Source organism: Drosophila elegans, unplaced genomic scaffold (genome assembly GCF_018152505.1).
Source record: "Drosophila elegans isolate 14027-0461.03 unplaced genomic scaffold, ASM1815250v1 contig_208, whole genome shotgun sequence".
NCBI lineage: Eukaryota > Metazoa > Arthropoda > Insecta > Diptera > Drosophilidae > Drosophila > Drosophila elegans.
Genome location: NW_024545578.1, coordinates 668,386 through 687,920, shown reverse-complemented (window position 1 = coordinate 687,920; position 19,535 = coordinate 668,386). Strand labels below are relative to the sequence as shown.

The following is a 19,535-nucleotide window of genomic DNA, read 5'->3' as shown; positions in this document are numbered from 1 at the left end:
ATTGGGTGATGCTAAAGTAATCGAAACAATATATGTTTTAATAAACCAGAGAGAGCACTTTTATGGGATTTGCTTTTTATAAACGACATATACGAAATATAGATGTACTTATGGCGGAGAGGTAGTCCGCACTTTGGCGGTTGCGCGTTTCAGATTAAAGAATTTAAATATTTTTATATACGAACTCGAGTAGAGACTACTGATATCCATATACAGATATGATTAGCGAAAATAGCGAGTAGAGGCCAGGCTTTGCATTCGATTACAAAGTGAAAGGAAGTAAACCAAAGACGGATAATCAAAGCGCGCGCACACACAACACATCACACTCATAAACACAGACAAGGAATCACTCACCACACCGTTAGAATATAGGGTTTGTTTTTGCGTGGGCACCAAGTCATATTCATATGTACGACCTTGACTCCCCTAGCACTTGTAGAAACCTACCTAAGATTACGATTACGAATCCCCGACCTCAGATTTGAACAAGGGATCCCTGGGTTAGACAACAACGAATTGCCGGGCAATGTGGAACCAGAAGCTCCTGTCCCAAGAACGCAACCCGCAACAAATAAATGTTTTCGATCGCCAACGAAGAGATTTGATCTTGACCAGTCAATGTCGTCAACGTCAACTCACCAACCAAAACTTCTAGATGTCAAAGTCAACTCAAAAACACTAGAAAAGCACTACAAAGCATTACAATGGTTCATCAATACTGCAACACAACTCAACATTAACTATTCATCACGAATAACTCACCATCACTTCATTTAAAGTACACCAACACAAGACTCACTAGCACTGAAACATAACCAATACTGCAACACAACTCCAAATGACCCCCAAACAACATCTTGAAGATTCACCAACACCAACTATTTCATATATTCACCAACACTCTCAACCACACCAATCTCTAATCGTAATTAATCGACTTTTTTGTATTCTACTCGTATCTATGAATGTGTACTGAATGTTTTTACTTGGTGTCCTCTCTTATTTAGGCCTAAGGAAATCGAAATCGAAAGGATAATGAAACGGAAATGAAATTCAAACTTATATCAAAAACCAAGCACACCGATACATTTAGCATTGTACTTGATAAGCTAACGATACTAGCGTTTAGATGTATGCAAATCAAAATATATAGTATATACTCGAAGTAATAAGTATATCTCTCTGTACTAATCGGATATGCGTACCTTTTTGAGGGGCCCCCAATAGAGATTAGGAGGCCAGCTAATTTATCAAATACAAGTAATCGTAATAAATAAATTAAATTGAACGTCTTGAGACCAAACCAAAGCAAAAGCAAAACAAAATCCAAATCCAATCTAACTAAACGAAACAATGAGCCGCAACGTTTGTATTTATGTATAGAGTTCCCCCCTAACCAACAAATAAAAACCTATAACAATCGAGTTCCGATTTCACGAGAGTTAGGCAGCAATTAAGCTAAACATACAAATAAATATTACGATAAAGATAATGATTAACTCAAGTTACGTCAACTTAGTGGCAGTGTAAAAGCGTCTAGATAATTGATAGATATGATTAAGAACTTTTGACTTTTATGGCTGTTTAGAGATTTTATAACATTAGAAACTATATACATACATACATGAGATAAATAAGCCCAAACATTTTCGTAAATTATTTACATACTCTTGACACTTTAACACTACGATTACCAAAACACACGACTAACAAACTTTAGTCCCTCAAACATTTTTCGGCTAATTCTGGCTTGGAACACCCTCCCAATCCCATCCTGCGGGAAATTTTGGAGAGCGGGGATTGTCTCTTTGTAGTAGCCCATGAAGAGAAACAAATCGAACATTGTGAAATTTAGTGTCTTTACACTTTAAAGAGAATATATACAAAAAAAACGGATTATTTAAGAATTGTGAATGTAGAACGCTATAGCTAAGCCTCACTCAACACGGACTCAAATTCAGATACAGATACAGAGGCATATACACAAACTCACAGATGCAGATGCATATAAATTATGATAATTACATACTCTCGTAAATACGCCTAAAAGGATAAACGTGTAGTAATCTACAGCCACAACAAACAATTACAAATAAATGTCTATATATAAAACGAACATGATTTAATATGCGCGATATGCGTGTATCATTATATACTTAAATGTATTTGTGTATATGGAAACAAACGCTATCAAAGTAAATAAAATTATAAAAAACTTAACAATGAAAAGAATAACAAAAGAAAGAGAAACAAAAAACGACAACAAATAACAAATACAAAATTATCAAAAAACATTTGAAAAAGCTTTTTTTTTAAATAATTAAGGGGAGTTTACCTCATATTGAAGGGTACATCCAATTAAAAAAACGGTATAGAAAACTTTAGCATCCAAAAAATAATAATAAATTATATTATAGGAGTCAATCCAGAAACTTAATTTCTGTTTAAAAAACGGTAGATTAGCCACAATAGGAGATTCTGTAGGTAATAATTTTTACAGTGTACAGAGGTTTGTGGCACGGGTTGTGGGCACCGTTTAATTACCGAAGTTCTGAACCAAACACTGAGATTCCGGGTGGCATCGCCAGTCTGCTCTGGTCACTCTCATTTTGTCGGTAGAAGTGTTTTCCGACTTTGCCACGGCGGTCACTCTAAATTTTATTTCTGTTGCGGGAGGTTGGCGGCGCGCGTGCGAAGCAAATTTAATAAAATTTGAGACATGGTAAACAAATAATTAATTAATTAATAATCATTTATTCAACAATGATAAACTGATAAAATCGCGCCAAAACGGATAAAGCCAAAAATCAAGGCCAGACATTGATTAGTGTTTAATTGTTCAGGTTTTCAACGTACTCGTCGGGGCCTTAAATCGTGTTAAATGTTGTTTGTACAAGTAAATTGCGACAATTCAGCCGCTTAAAAGTGCCAAAAAGAGCCAGAATAAAAAATATTTGGCTAAAAGAAATAAGCGAAAAAAAGGAAGCAACGGAAATTCGGAAATTTTGCTCTCGCTCTCTTTCTCATCCTCTCCATGTGTGTGCGTGTGCATGTGAGTGTTGGCGTCGCTAAAAAGTGCATGTGAAAAATATTAAGGAAGCCGAAATAAAGGAAGGCCAAAAAATTAATAAAGGCAAACAAAGTGAGGAAATTGATGAAAAAACAGCCCAAAGAAGGCCCTTTACATAAAATTATGTTTTGATTTGAAAAAACGCAGCCAACTGCAGTACACTTGTATATGCCGCTGCATGTGTGTATGTAGTGTGGAGCAGAAGCAAAAAAAAAACAGTTTTTGCAGCCGGGATACAAATTCCAATTGGAAACTAAAGGAGCAGAAAAGTCTCATTTGGCGCATGCGTGGCTGCCAGCAATAAAAGTGAGAATGTGATATCTAAGTGACTATGTAAAAAAACAAGTGATCAAAAATAAGGAGAATGTTTAGCTTTATTTCTTTTCGCTTCTTTTCCTGATCACTATGCTACATGTGTGTGTGTGTTTTCTTCTATTTTGTTCTTGAGTTCTTATTCTCTTCTTCTTGGCCAGTTACTCTTATTCTTTGTCTTTCTTTTTGTCTCTCTGCTTCTTTCGTTTAGCTGCAATTTGTGCAGTCAGCAAGTGTGAGTGCGAGAAAGAGGGAACGATCGCTTGTTTCTTTTTAACCACCCACTCCCCTTCCCCAAACTTTTCCTTTCCCCCCACTTTTCCCCTCCGATTCCCTGTATTGTGTTGGTGCTTTTTGCTATCAACCGTTATGTTTCGATTGCGATTTCGTAATAACTGCGCTAATATTGGCTCTCTCCCGCTCTTCTTCTCTCTCGCCTTTCTACTCTCTTCTGTGTGTTTGTGACTGTGGTTTTGGATTGTTGTTTTTTTTTATTGATGTGCGTGGGTTGATTTTTACTTATCTATCAATCGGTTGTTTTTTTTTTTGATATCGGTAAAGTGCAGACAACAGGAAAGTAAGCAATACAAAAGAAGTTATGGAAAATGTGATTGTCGTGTGGACAAAAAAGAAAAGCGTGTAACATAACCGAAGAGAGAATTTTTTTTGCATAATATTTATAAAATCTTTTTTGTTTGTTTTTTAAAAACATAAAATCACATAGTTTTACCTAATTACATATTAAAGTTTCTTAAAAAGTGACAAGAACTCTGCCAGTTGTTTTTTTTGAACGTATTAAAAATTTTTGAACACATATCCCTTAAAATTTAAAGTGCCTAATTTAGGGATCCTTTTTTGAGTATTTCTCTCATTAACACTTCAGTTTCCATCCCACTTTTTATAAACAAATTTTGAAAGAGAGTCTTTCGCTTGTCATCTTATTTATTTATATTGCATTCCACTGCAGAGAAAACATATTTTCCACTTTCGGAGGCGACACTTGAACAGGGTTTTCTATGGCCTTTTCCACAACCATTTCCTCGCTTTGCACTTAAATGAAAATGTAGTTTTTATTTATTGATTTCCATATTGCATTCATCTCGCGCGCTTTCCCGGTTTCCCGCTCGCCCACTCGCTGACCTGCTGACCCAGCGGAAAATGGAAAATCGTTTAAGGCAACATTTTAGTGCCCTCTTCATAGATTTCCCACAGACCCCCCAACCTCTCCACCCACCAGTTTTCCCCCTTTTCCTTGGGGCGGGGTTAAGGCGATGCCTTGGAGCAGAATAAATGCGCGTCTTAATGCGATTTGCATTCGTCTTTTCCCCCAGTTTTCCTTCGATTTACTATATCGTGTCTGCTTTGGGGTCAGCGACTGGGAAATCTAATTGAGGAAATTCATATTATTTTCCACTCGCGCCGCTTGGCTCTTTCATTTTCATTTTCCCCGGCTTGACCCCAAAGTGTTTTGGCTTTTAACGCTCACGTGCCGAGTCTCTGTGGGCCAAAATAAAAATCCCATCTCATGTGCGTGGCCAATTTTGGCCAGTCTTTGCGGTCTCTAAGCCGTGTTTCTTCCCCCTGTGAGATAAGCGTGTTAATGGCTCATTAGTAGTGGGATGGTTTAGGTCAGTTTAGAGTCAAATTGCCTAACCGAAGACACAAAACCGAAGACCTAACGAGTTTTGAGGCCCAATCTCTCTCCCACACTCTTCGCGGCTCACAAATATGTTGAAGAAATGAAATACAAATCATCTAGCAGGAAGTCGGAAATTATAAAAATCTTTTAAGTAAACTAAACAAAAACTTCAGAGAATGATTGTCAATATTTAATCTCTAATTATCGAATTCGGTTAACAAAATTGAGTGCATTCCAAACTCTAACTGTTTTCCTGTAATTTTTTGAAAGCCAAATTAAGGTCAGAAAAGTGTTGTTGTTTCATGGAAAAAAAATAGAGCATGGCATAAGAAGTTTTGCCAGATCATCTCAGAGAATTCTTGACTATTGTTTACTCATTTTGGAACTAATTTGGGATTGAAACATTAAAATTGATTGGGTTTATTTGTATTTCTTTAATAATAGACCAGATTTCTTAGAAGATTCTTAAGGAAACTCAACATTTTTATTTTTAAATCTTTTGGTATATAATTACTGTGTTTTTTAAAGTAATGTGTTGTCGCCTAACATTCCTGCTCTTTAGTTTGGCTACATTTTCACAAAATTCGACTCAGGGAAAAATACTGTAATTTTAAACCTTAATGGAATAATCAAATTTATTTTTAATATAAAAAAAAGATTCCATTTTTATATACAGACTGATTTCTTTTGGAAAATAGTGTTCGGAGAAAATTACGAGCTGTTTCCATCACACACACAGTTCCCTGGCACACTTCTGATATTTATCTTGCTGTACTTGCTCCCATTTGTGATGTTTCACCCACCCCTTATTGCATTAAATGCACACCCCATTCTTTGCAATCATCCCCCTCTGTTTTAAAAACGTTATACGGTCTGTTATACTTTTATACACTCTCTGACATTTGTTTTCCACCCGATGTAAACGCTCTTGATTCTTTCTTCTCGGTTTAATTACAACATTCCTGATCATTGATTCACTTGCTTCGGTGAACAAGCTCCCCGTCATGATCTCATCTAATTCCCCTTCTCAAAACCCCTGAAAACTTTTAATTAACAGTATTTTATATATACACGGTCGAATTTATTCCGCAACATTTCCTGCGCTAAATAGACATTTTCCAGCACAAAATTAGAATTTACACAATTTATTGCGAAAATCGTTCGGTACTCTGCTTCTAATTTTCACTAAGTGATCGCACTTTGCATTTGAGATTTTGCAATCGCCTGTCTGTCCAAGTTTTGTAAACATTTAATCTTCAAGCAATTGTAGCTCTTCTTGTTTATTGTTGTTTGTTCCACTTTATTCTGCCAATATGGATTGACCTCCTTTTGATTTGTTTACAACCAGCGGAAAATGAAGGGTTAATGGGGGATGGTAGAAGGGGGCGGCAATTGATGGCTGTGTCTGGAGGTCTTGTGTTTTTGTGGAAGGTGTAAAATGAAAAGCGAATCGTTTACCTGGTAATTTCGGTTGCAGCCATTATTTTTGTTATAGCTTTTGCCTTGGTTTGGTTTTCCCTATTAAGAAATAGTTTTTATTGCAAAAAAAAATTATTGTTTTAGTATCTGTAGAACAAAAATGCTGTAAAATGGATTATTATTAGTTTGAAATAAGGTGTTTTACTGGAAGAATCATGTTTTTATAATTCCTATACAAAAATTCAGTTTTACTCAGTCTAAACGTTAATTTTTTTTCACCTTTTGGTTTGTTTTGATTGGATTTGATAAATGAATCTAGATCTAATTGACGTGTGTCAAAATCATTAAAATCTTTTCAATTTGTTGTTCAATCTGAAATGAAGATTTCCCCTTTCCCTTTTCCCAGCGCGAAACTTTTACTTTTTTTTGTGTTTTCGGTGTCCAAATATTGACCTCACTCCCTCGTCTTCTGCCTTCTCCTTTTTGAGTTTTCCCGAAAAAATCTTTTTCCCCTTAACGATGTCCGCATTGTTTGCAGCTCATTAATTTTCCAAAGGTTTTTCTCTCAATTTTCTCCGTCTCTTTGATTTGTTATCTGCATTTCCGCATCAAGTTTGTGTTTTTCTCCTCAGCTTCTTTTGACGCCCACGAACATGCAACTGTTTGTTGCATGTTTTTCTGGCCGAAAGCAGGGGTCGGGGAGTAGGAAAAACACGCCTACAAATTATGTCAAACTATCTGTAAACGAAAATCTCATTTGGCCACTGTGTCAGCTGCTGAAGTCAATCATTAGCCAGCCGCTAATTAATGTCCATCTTTTTCAGCAGTAAATGAATTTCTTTGAATTAAACGGAAACTAATTTGTAAGTCTGAGCATTATTTATTTTGCATTCAAAATTAACCTTGAATTTGTTAGACAAAACACAAAATTTATACATCAAATTCATTGGGAACCGGTTCGCATGTTGTTCAAATAGTTTCGCATTTCTTAGCGTTTCTCGGTGGAGAAGGGGTGTGTCTTGGGGAGGTGTCCACAGATCTTGTTTGGCTTATTCACTAAGCGGTTTAAGATTCTCTCGGTCGTCGCCTCTTTTCCATTTTTACCACATTAAGTTGTAAAACGATTATTAAGTGGAATTCGAGACTAAAAAACTTGGTATTAACATAACTCAATAGGAGCTAGTGAAAGGTATAAAATTGTGTCTATATCTATAAATAATTTTGATAAAATGTCACATGAGCACTGATTAAAAGCAAAAGCACTGAAAAGCAAAATTAAGAATAAAATAAATATTTAAATGTGTAAAATAATACAAATATAGTATAAGGTTAAATTAAAGTTGGTATAAAAGCAGTAAGCATTTTTGTTTTTTTTTTGAATCTTTTGTACAAACATATTTTTTGTCTTTGAAGATAAGCAAACGTTTCAAACAACTTTTTGCCAAATGAAATATTTAGGACACCAGAGATGCAAAATTCTGGCGCAATTAAAACTTATACAGCCCAACCACTTGGGTATCCTATAATTGAGGTGATTAACTTGCGTGGAATGCCGCAGCGCCAAAAGTATCTGTGGGATAGCGAAGCTGCATTCTGAATTGGTGCCAAGTCCAGAGTGACTATTTGGACTTTAGCTGTTTCGGTGTTTTCTTTGCATCTACATCTTGCCGGAATCTTTGTGATTCTTGAATTAGGCATGGCCGCTAAGATGCATCCGCCAGATACATTTCAAAGGCGCACTGCTGCAACTGCTGTGCGTATCTAAAAATACGAGTCGAAGCCATTCCATCATGACTAGAAAACAACTCTATGAATAGACGTGCAAGAAGCGCCTCGAAATGATGAAGAGCGAGAGGAATTTTTATTATCATCTCTAGAAGTGGCAGAGTAACTTGTAGAGGGGACGATCCACGCATCTATCTTCTCCACCAGACTTAATTGTGCAGTCTTGTGTCTTCTTCTCTGTGCTGTGCCTTTTGGATTCTCGGATTTTAGTAAACCACAGAGCGATAAGCGAAGAGTTGATGGAGGGGAATACTCCAGCCGAAGCGGATTCGGTGTTATAAATAGTGCTCCAAACATGTGCGACAAGGGAATCTAAAGCGAATTGTGGAGGGTCGATCTTCCTTCGCCTTTTGCCATTCTCAAAGTCAAGGATTTGATTTACGGCAATCTCCTTTTTGACAGCCCGGAATTTTTCCCTTATTGCTTGCTGTGCAGAGTGATCGGGGAAAAGAATTGCTGTCAAAGTTCTCAGCTGGAATGCATCTGATGGGGCCTGAAATTAAAGCAAATTGTGTGTGGATAGACTGGAATTACATGATTGTGGTGGGGGAGTCATTATAGAGGATCGAAGGGCAAAGTTTATCGATAAAGAGTGATTTATGGTTATTTTCAAATTGATTGAGAAAAATGAATCTGTGATCTATTGAGGGCTTTTGTTATTATACCAAAAAAAGTAAAAGCAATTATTTTTTTAACATTTTTAAAATGCAACTCAGGACTTTAAATTTCCATCTGAGCCCCAAGAGTTTTGCAATGTCCTGCCTTTGCATTAATTTTATTGCAAGTCAATGCTTCCAAAAATATATGGGTATCAATAAAATAGCTTTTAAAGTGATTGTCTGACCGAATGTTTACATCCAAAAGCACTTTCCGCCGGCACTCTTAATTACCCAGGGAACAATTAATAACGAAAAACCTGTGAACCAAAACCAACGCCACGGGCCACAAATGAACAGAGAAAACCGCAGAAAGGCCGCAGCCAAATGAGAAAAGTAAAAGTCCCACACTGACCTTTGCTAGAGGAAGAAAATGTGGTCGGAAAATTTCCGAAATTCCCACACACAAGCGTTCAAGCTTGAGCACACCCGAAGATCTCTTTGATTTTGCATTTTTTTTGCTGGCTGTCAACTGAAGAATTTTCGTTTATTTTTCGGCTTGATTTTGGCTCAAGCGAAAGTCGCCAGTCGTCGGTTGGTTTTCCTTGCTACCATTTTCAGTTTTTCAGTTTTTGTGATTTAATGCGCGGCTTTTCCTCTCCAGCCCGCCCATCCATCTCTTTCTTCTCCGATTTTCCTTTGGACCAGCGGAGATCCCGATTTGCATATCGCAATGCCTGATCGGCCATGGCAAATAAAAATTTATGCAATTAAGCAAATCGGATGGCGGATAACGAAATGAACCAGCGATCCTTTAGCCTGCTCCCCAAACGGGTGCCAACCGCCTCCTCCCACCTGGCTTTTTCTTCCTCCCTTTCATGTGTGGATGGAGTGTGAGCTTATCGAAAATCGCGCTTGTTGAGCATTCGATAAATGTGCTACAGTTTTGGGTTTAGCGGTGAGCACGTGACACGGTAAAAACGGCAACAGAAATTTAATTTAATTTAACTTTATACACAAAAGTATAATTTTTAAAGTCTTGTATATAAAATATTTTAAAGATAAGTTGTACCTCTTTTTATACTTGATACTTGAGTTTATCTTTTCGAGAACTTATGGCATATGTGACTCTGCATCTGAAATACTCCAATCTCCCATTAATCGTTTTATACGCTTATCTGTTAAAAAAATATAACTTATTAAAAGAACGTAGCATACTAGCTGAGTAAACAGTTACAGCAATGTTTATCCGATACTTGACTTTGTCATTTATAGAGCTTATTGCCCCACCCCTTCTATATATATCGAAAACACTCCCACCTCCAGCTAATCGCATTAGTCGGGCACTGTTTACCGTTAACCGCTAACCGCTTTGGACCCGCCGCCGGATGCCAGGAGGGCGTTACGCTTCGTCGGGCGATAGTCATCGCATAGAGATCGCTAGGCTCATAAATTAAATTGGCGAGCCTTCCAAGGCATTTGTCATGTGTGTGCGAATTTGTGTGGATTGGAATGGTGCCCCGCCCACACACCCACACACCCACACACCCACACACATGCAGTCGAGATACTGGGAAAGGTAACACCGTGTCCATCAATTCTTCACTTCACTTTACTTCACTTCACTTCACTTTCATTTGAATTTTCGCAGGAGACTTAATTTTCCTTGAATCCGCGCGCAGTTTGTGGGTGTTTTTTAGTGGGGCACATTTTGTAGTAGATTTATTTATACTTTTATTTTGGGGGCCTGTTAATTTGCCTGCCTCGCCATGTGAAAGTTTGCTGCATGCCGCAAATTGCACCGACGTGCGAATGTTGAACTAGGAAGGGGGTATGGCTATAAGTATGGGTATCCATCCCATGGATAGACCAAGTTGCCTTGCTCACCTGTCCTTCGGTTCCACATTCATATTTCATGGAGCTCAAGGAGCCCCCAAGGCAGGACAATGAGTCTTCGCTCCATTCGCAGTCCATAAATCCAGCAAATGAGGCAGTCCATCTTGTTACCAAGGCCTTGCTTTTGCCTTGGATAGTGCTAAGCCAAGATAATGGCCAGCTTTCAGTGCTTGTCTGGTTCGATTTAGTTGAAAAGTAAATTGAAAATTTGCTGTTAGTCTGTAATGGAAGGAAAAAGAAACCAGAAATTGGTTGAGTGGGAGAGCTTAAGGGTCTTTAAACTCATTAGAATTAAGTGGTTCATTGACTTTTATCTATTAGGCGAATGTATCGAGCTTGAATCTATCACCTCAATATAGTGCGATATAGAACCAGAGTGACCATAAAATTAATATTAAAATTTCAGAAAAAAATAAATGTAATCGACACAAAAGAAATAAGATTAACATAAAGTACTGAGAACCAGGAAATACCTTTTCATATCAAACTTTAAAATGGCAGTAAATAAACATATTTTATACAACTATTGACCAACCCGTTGCCATTTTTCCAACCTTTTAGCTTCATCAAAATATTTTCTTAGACCCAGACCGGCTTCCATAATTTTTCCAAGTTACCCAAGGCGAGCATAAATCTCCCCATGGGTCCAAAGGCCCAACCCAAACCGAAACCGAAGCAGTAAACCTCCACTTAACCTCCATTTCCCATTCCCAGACCCAGACCCCACAGAAACATGAGCATAAATTGAGATTTTGCCAAACATTTGCAAAACTTATTAAGACTGACAAATGTTGACAATTGACGAATTGACGCGCGGGGCGATCGGAAAGGTAGGGAAATCTGTCAGTGGTTCAACAAGCGGTTTTGGCCCGGTCTTGTCGCTTGTTTTTCTCTTTTTGTGCGGTTTTCCTCCCCTCTTCCAAATTGGTTTGGCTGCCATTTCGGTGACATTAATTTACAGTTTGCCAATTGCGATGAAGAAAAAGAGAACAACGGCAAAACTCATTAAAGAAACACTCTGGAGATAAGCGAGGGAACCTAAAAAAAAACCATTCGAAAAGAACTTGCGAAGCTAAAAAGCAAACAATTTATTGACGCTATTTTTTTTGGCAGTTTTCATTTGCCCGCAAATTACATCTCAATATAGGGTTAACAAAAAATAAATGAGAAACTAAATTCCCATGTAACACAATCTGCCGGTTTCAACCCAGAGATCAATTGGCACAAACAGATGCGATCATAAATTAGCAGGGAAACAATATTTTTTATTGGTTCATGCAAGAAAAGAAAGTTGAACAGGAAAGGGGAATTTGTCATTTTTTTGTTATCATTTTTAATTTGTTATTTTTCAGCTTTAAGTTGTTTATAATGGATCAACATTTTTTAGGGTAAAAATGTAACAAGACAAGCAAACAAAATCTTGAATAAAAGTAGCGTTCAAATAACTTAAATTGAATTCAATTTATTGATTATCATAAAGAACATGTTAGAAAATAGTAAACTGGTTTTTATCACTTTTTTTTTAATTAAATTAACTATTAAATTTAATTGCGGATTTTGTAACATCATTTTAAAGAGTATTAAACTTTGCAGAAAGGGTCTCAGCGGAATCGTCCGTTTATTCACGGGAGCTCTTCCTGATTAACAAAAGGGAAGAGCAGATAAGCCATCTTCGCACGCACACTCGCACAAAAGCGAGCATTATGCAATGATCCTCTGACCACTCTGCATTTCCCTACCTCCCGTACTCCCCCCACTCTCTTCTGCATTTTCTGACCACTGGAGGAAATGAGGTGAATGCCTTCTTAGCAGGCGACAAGCAAAACAAAAACCAACAAACTGAGAAATTGAGAAGAGTGAGAGAAAGAGGAAGCGGCAGCCCAAAGTCCATAAGCAAAGCGAAATCGATATTTTTCAGGGACGTCTCCTTCCCCATGCTTAAAAACCCCCCTGCCTTCCTCAATTTCCTTGCATTTTTATGCTCTTTCCTTAGTTTTCTTCTTTTTGCACTTGAAAAAAACTCATAATTTTATTCGGTTGATTTAAAAGATATATATTAAAAAATACCAGATACCAAAAAGTTTGTGGTATATTTATATTATCATTTTGCGTTAAAATGTATTTAGAAATTTTGATTGTTATAGAAAAACGTTCAAATTATACCGATATTTATATTCCTCCCTACTTCTTGTTGTTTTAAATAAGGTTTCAAAGATTGTGTGCTCATACTCATATTGTTATCCGATTACTTAATTCTGAAGGTATACTTATTAAAGAAGCATTTTAGAAAGATGATTGGTACATCTAAATTCGTAATTTCCTTTTGCTTGAAAATATATGGTTAGCATACTATCCTTATTTATTTCCCAGTGTACTTCTTGTTGTTTCCAATGTGGTTTCAACAATTGTGTGCTCATTCAGAGAGGGTGACGTTTAAAGGGGGCGAAGTGGGTGTGGGTAAAAGGAACAGGAGGACAGTGGTATAAGTGGCAAACCAGGGTATGACTAGTTTCAAACTGGGTGGTGACTCACCCACAGAACATTTGCCACCAGCTTGCAGTTCTCTGTGCACTCTCGTACTCGTATCTGTATCCGTAGCTGAGTGTGTGGTGCTGTTTTATTTCGTATCTTGTGGTTTCAGTGGTGCCACATTTGCCGCTGACACACGTGAAGCCACATCAATCCGTCAGCCGACTTTTGCACTTAAACGTGTCGCTTTGGTTTGCCCTCTTCTTTGGCTAGATTGGTGGATAAAGGGAAAATCATGAAAAACCGAAGTAATTGAAATTTACTTACTTTTTTTGTAGATCTATTTTTATAATAATTTATATGTACTAAAATGATTTGTATTCCACAGTAAAGTATTCATTTTTTATTGCCTATTAAAAGAAACTATTTCATAAAACCTTTTATTAATGATTTCAATTCAATTTTTTATTTTATTGACAAAGCTTTCTTGTTAAAAACCTATATAATTTATTGCTAACACTCTATAATAACAATTTTAATAAATCTGATACAAGCACTCAACGAATAAGCACTAAATATTTTACTGCACTATTTATCTTCATTTGGAATTCCTTGTGAATTCTTAACTATCCAACAAGTCCACTCTTTAACTCAAGTTTACTTTCACATTTATAGTTTGGTCCCCCTTATAATTTCCTGACGCTCAAGAACATAAACCTGCTGCAAGTTATCGCCTCATCTTTAGCTCGTTCATGGACTTTTCCTCTTTCCCAAAGCCATCAACTTGGATTACTATACTCTGCTCCTCCCTGGAGGCGATACTCAATTACGTGCACTTGTCACAGAATCCAGATGGTTCTGCGGGGATAATGACGATCACTTAGCACATGATCCATTCCGTAGTTAGTTGGTTAGTGACTGAAAAGTCCGCAGTCATCGCGCGGCAACCGATGATTAGCCGCCAGGCATAAATTCTTAGCTTTATCTCGGAGATTGCGTAACGGCTATTCATATGAGTTTTTCCCAGCTTTTCCACTCATGAGAGTGTGTGAGCCATAAATGGCAAGCATTAATTACGTGGCCCGCTCATAAAAAGTGGAAATATTGCAAGAGCGCAGGGGCGGAGATGCATTATCGTTAAAACAAATGTTCGATTTTAGTCTCCGGGCGAATGCAAATATATGGGTATAAAAAAAAAGAGGGGAAAGCCAATCGATCCATCGATCGGTCGTTCATCGAAATCATCGGTCAGGCCCTTAGCCTCGGGCTCAACACTTGTTTTCTGTTGTTTTTTTTGTTTTTTTTTATGGGAAAGCATAAGATTGCATAAGTAGGACAACAGGGCGGGGTCCTCGATTGGGGAATTTGGGTTACCAAAACAGAGGGGAAAATGGAGAAAAAATGCCTGAGAAGGAGTAATTTATGCTGAGAACTTAAAGTTATTTTTTGGTAACACATCGCTGACCCATTTAAGCTTTTGTGTGTAGGTGGAAATAACAAATTATCCATTTAAAATGTCACAAAAATGTCACACGAATCGACTTCCCCTGGCGCCTTCTCTTTTCCCAAAACGTGTGAACAAATGTGTTCAATGCCACGCCCCCGGGCCACCTATACACCCACCCACCCCTTGATCTCGCCCAGAAAATGCAATTAAATTCTCCGAAAGCTGGAAATTGCCTCGAGTTGCAGTGGTTTCGATTTGGTCTGCGCTTTTGGCCTCGTTTTAGGTGTGGAAAATGACACATTTTGAATTAAGACATTTTTAGGTAGGGGTTCTGCGATAGGAGTTTTGTTGCGGAGCGCAAAGGTAGCGAATTCCGTCGGGGGAATTCAATTTTATTTATAGGTCGTGCGGGTCTGATAGAGCATATAATTTTTAATGTATATGTTAAGAGGAAAAATGTTGTGTACTTATTTCTTTGTAAAATGTAATGCATATCTATAAAAATTTTAAACTTTTCTTAATTCATACACTTGCTGATTTTATTAATTTATTTGTTTTTCGTTCCAGGTATGTTGAAGACGGCTAACGTTTGATGAATAGAAATGGCGTAAGAAAAATCACTTTGAACTTCCTGTTTTAAATAGTTATATATTTCCTATATTGACCCCCGTCGATTTCCTCAGCCAGAAAAATGTTTTCCCTTTTGCATTTCCCAACGTTTTAGATGGAAGCGCAGGCGGATTAAAGAGCTGCTAATTATGCACACGTAGGCCGGATATGGACACAGTACTGCGTATGCTAATCGAATGTAGCTGCGGTCAGTCTCGAACCATCTATGGAGTGTAGGAAGCATTTATTAACTAAGCTTTGAAAAAATAGGATGCATATCAAATTGAATCAAGTTTACAAGCCAATCCAATAGATTAAATTTATAACCACCCGCTCTCAAAGTAAACGTAATTTTTTACTAAAGAAACATTAAATTCATTTCTTTAATAATCGAAAATTTGGTTTTTGGTTGTTTGCTCACAAAGTTTCGTGATAATTAAATACAGTATTAATAGGAAAATTAACATGTTGGTTCCTGCTATTCACTTTTTTTCAAAATCGAACAAAAACGGATCTAGTTTTCTTCAACTGGTTGGATGATTTTTTGATATGTGGTGGTATTCGAAAGGGATCGGGGGGCAGGCGCAAACGACGGCGATGCAGTGCTTCCAGGGCCAGTTCCTTGTACTTCTGCTTGCGTTCCCTGTCTATCCTTTTCCACAAGTCACTGGCCAATGCCTGAAGTCGCACGAGATCCTTGAATCCCAGTCTGCGAATGTTCAGCTGTTGATCTGGTTGAAAGCCGTGTTTTCTTCGCTCCTGTGAGATGACAAGATCGTAATATCCCTCGTACATTTCCCGCACGAAATTCTGAAAGGCCGATGTATCTGCCTGCATTATTAACTTCCGGTTTTTCTGGTGCTCCAAAGTGCTTGGCGAGAAAGACACATGGCGGCTTATAGATGGAATCAGCAATCGTTTGGGTCTCCTGCCTCTTTGCAAACTCAAAAAAGTCTGCAGACCCCGGCTACTTGCGGGAACTTCACGAAAAACGCTGTCCTGCGACCTTTTAGGTGGATCTGTAAGGGAGTCTAGAACAAGCCAAAGATTTTTCCAGAACTGGGGCATTTTAGACTGTGGGTTGGGTTATCCAGCTCCAATGAAAGGACCAGCATGGCCAGCTGCTCCAAAACGGCCCCCTCGTTACATCTGTAATATAACTTTATATCTTTATTTTGTTCTTCAATTTTGCTCTTTGCAAATTATATCAAAATTCAATAAATGTATGTGTGTTAATGTTATGATGATCATTGTTAAAGTCACAATATAAAAAAAAAAACTTAATACGAAAAAATGATTCAATTTAAAAAATAACTGTGGGATATATAGAATGACAAAGATTAATTGACAACGATGTTTGTTATTGCTTTGGTCATCTATAGACGTGAGAATAAATTGCTTGCTTAAATAAACTCAATCCACTTCTTAAAACAATAATTTTACAATTAATAGTCCACAAAAAATTAATTGAAATCTATTGATGAGACATAAAAACCATGAATTTAGATTAACATAAATGGTCATCTCCGAATTTTTTAGATTTTTTTCATTAAAAAGTAGGGCTACCTAAGGTTTAAAAACCCATTTATGAAACCCAATGAAATCGACAAGATATCGCATCCAGAGTTTTATTTATCGTGTTTGGTGTTTCATCTAAATACCACTCCGCACAGTCCCACCTTCCTTAGTCCCCTTGTCCGCCTTCATCCTCCTCCCTTGTCCAATCCCGTGTTGTTCTTCATCGCAATGACGCATTCCTCACCACAGGCCGTCAAAACAGTCAAAAGGAGGTCTTTGCCACCCTCAAATTCAGAGCGTAGAGATCCACCCAGTTCGCCGTCCGGAACCCTTAGATCCTCGCGTATTTCCCCATCATCACCCATCAGAGTGACGAATCCATCGTCACTGACATCGGTTAGCTGGTAATCCTCGCGCTTCACATGCGGCACATCCATGTTGTGGGTCGAGGGGCAGATGTCCTCGTACTTCTTCTGGGTAAAAATATCTACACCCACTAGATGGACCTTGGCATGGCCGTGTTTACCCGTCTTTGAGGTGGACATATCCACGATCTTGCAGGGACGTCCCTTCAGCATGACAAACCCATTCTTTCGCAATGCCGAGCACTGCATCGGAAAGGTCTTCGACGCTCCCGAGTCAACGGCATCGAACTGGGCATCGTCATCATCTGCCATGACTAGGGATTGTTGTAACTAATTTTTATTTATGTTTTTCTTTTTGTTATCCTTTTTCTTTGAAAAATAGAAAAAAAAGGATTTAACTTTCCCGTCCGCTTGGTTATTTGTAACTGAACTCAAAGCTGTTAGGCACTTGCCTAGAATACGTTTTTAAATGAAATGAAATTCAAAGGTTTCTTTGTGCAAAAGAAAAAACATAAGAATGTCAGATAGTATAAATTCATTTCCTTGAGAAAAATGAATCTTCAAAGTTCTTTTACAAAAAAAAATATATAAAATATTAAATATTGATATAGCTAGCGTTACTCAATCTTCTCAAATCTTTAACGATCTTCACTTATTCGTCTAAGAATTTCATTTCCATTGTGATTGTAGCAACATTATTTACAAATTCCTTAGCTCTTATCCACATTAAGTCAAACTGATCTCGACAATTTATCAAACAAAAAACCCCTCTGCCAAGAAAACCCTTGAATCAAATTAATTAGAGATCATTAAACTTGATTCGCCCTCTCTTTCTACAGGGCGTGTCAGGGTCAGTTATGAAATCGCCTCGAATCGTTTATCAAAGGTGGGTCATTCCAGCTGGGCTTGGATGAGGTGTGGCCGGTGGATAGTTCGTTGACCCACTGAGCTAGGAGTTGGACCCACACCACCAGACCAGACCAGACGGTCTGAGGTGGGCCACCACCTGAACAAATTCAACACTATTTGCGAATCGAACAGTTTTCCAGCTTTTCCTCGACTGTCGCTTCCCATTTGCATTTTCATTAATTTCTTGCCACGTTCGTGTTTGCTTTATTTACCCTTTAAAAGGGGGATCGGGATTTTTTGTTTTTAACCTAAAATTAGTAAGTAAGAGTCTAATGTAGGACTAGATATTTGTAATTCTAATAACTTGACAAAGGGGTTAATTTTCTATATATTTTTGTCTATAATTGTAATTACTCTTTTAAATTCTAGGACAAAAGCCCAAAAGTAAGAAAACCTTTCTAAAATGCAGGAAATATTAAGCTCAAAGAAGTTGGGTCGACTAAAATCGAATTTTCGAAATTTGAAAAGCGGAATCGTTTGCCCATTTTTTGCCCACTTTTGCCCACCAATTAGTTTTTTTTGCCCACCTCCAGTTTTGAAAATATGGGAAGTTCGAAAATTTTCGAAGATTTTCGAAAACATAAAAGTTGACTTTTTTAAATTTTTTTTTTTTAATCGCAAGAGAATCGTTTGCCCATGTTTGCCCACCTTTTAGAATTTTGAAAAAGTAAAAACTTTAAAAAATATTGAACTTTTAAGTTTTCATAACTTTTTACCCAATAAAAAATCATTTGCCGAAGGCAAAAAAACAATTTTTTCGAAAAAATAAAAACTGCCCATGTTTGCCCACCTCTTAAAATTTCAGAATCTAAAAAAAAATTCGTTTGTCCACCTCTTAAAATATGATTTTTCAACAAAAAACGTTTGCCCACCTCTTAAAAATTAATTTTTCCGACAAAAGTCGTTTGCCCACCCCTTAAAAATAGTTTTTTCGAAAAAATAAAAACTGCCCATGTTTGTCCATCTCTTAAAATTTAAGAATTTAAAAAAAAATCGTTTGCCCACCTCTTAAAAATTAGTTTTTTAACAAAAATCATTTGCCGACGGCTTAAAAATAGCTTTTTTCGACAAAAGTCGTTTGCCCACCCATTAAAAATAGTTTTTTCAAAAAAATAAAAGATGCCCATGATTGCCCACCTCTTAAAATTTAAGAATTTAAAAAAAATCGTTTGCCCACCTCTTAAAAATATGTTTTTTCAACAAAAAACGTTTGCCCACCTCTTAAAAATTAATTTTTCCGACAAAAGTCGTTTGCCCACCCCTTAAAAATAGTTTTTTCGAAAAAATAAAAACTGCCCATGTTTGTCCATCTCTTAAAATTTAAGAATTTAAAAAAAAATCGTTTGCCCACCTCTTAAAAATATGATTTTTGTTAAAAAACTAAAAAAATATGATTTTTGTTAAAAAACTAATTTTTAAGAGGTGGGCAAACGATTTTTTTTTTAAATTCTTAAATTTTAAGAGATGGGCAAACATGGGCAGTTTTTATTTTTTCGAA

General features: G+C 37.1%; 3 protein-coding genes across 6 annotated transcripts in view; 1 reads left to right on the top strand and 2 right to left on the bottom strand.

The window, feature by feature from the left end:
- Positions 1-2,657: 2,657 nt before the first annotated feature.
- Positions 2,658-19,535, top strand: part of LOC108145793 — a 126,636-nt gene continuing 109,758 nt past the window's right edge. For 2 of the 4 annotated variants that reach the window (XM_017271364.2, XM_017271363.2), the window contains exon 1: positions 2,658-3,379. The gene's annotated coding sequence lies outside the window, so the exon portion shown is untranslated. Of the gene's footprint in view, positions 3,380-15,224; positions 15,244-19,535 lie in introns of those variants that run through there. The other 2 variants (XM_017271366.2, XM_041707930.1) reach the window with 2 other exon arrangements.
- On the bottom strand, positions 15,297-16,330 carry LOC108145795. Its single transcript, XM_017271369.2, has one exon. The coding sequence runs from the start codon at positions 16,311-16,313 to the stop codon at positions 15,738-15,740; it is 576 nt and encodes a 191-aa protein (XP_017126858.1). The 5' UTR covers positions 16,314-16,330; the 3' UTR covers positions 15,297-15,737.
- LOC108145796 (eukaryotic translation initiation factor 5A-like) lies at positions 16,860-17,567 on the bottom strand. The gene has a single exon (XM_017271371.2). It carries the CDS (start codon positions 17,438-17,440, stop codon positions 16,949-16,951), a length of 492 nt encoding a protein of 163 aa, XP_017126860.1. The 5' UTR covers positions 17,441-17,567; the 3' UTR covers positions 16,860-16,948.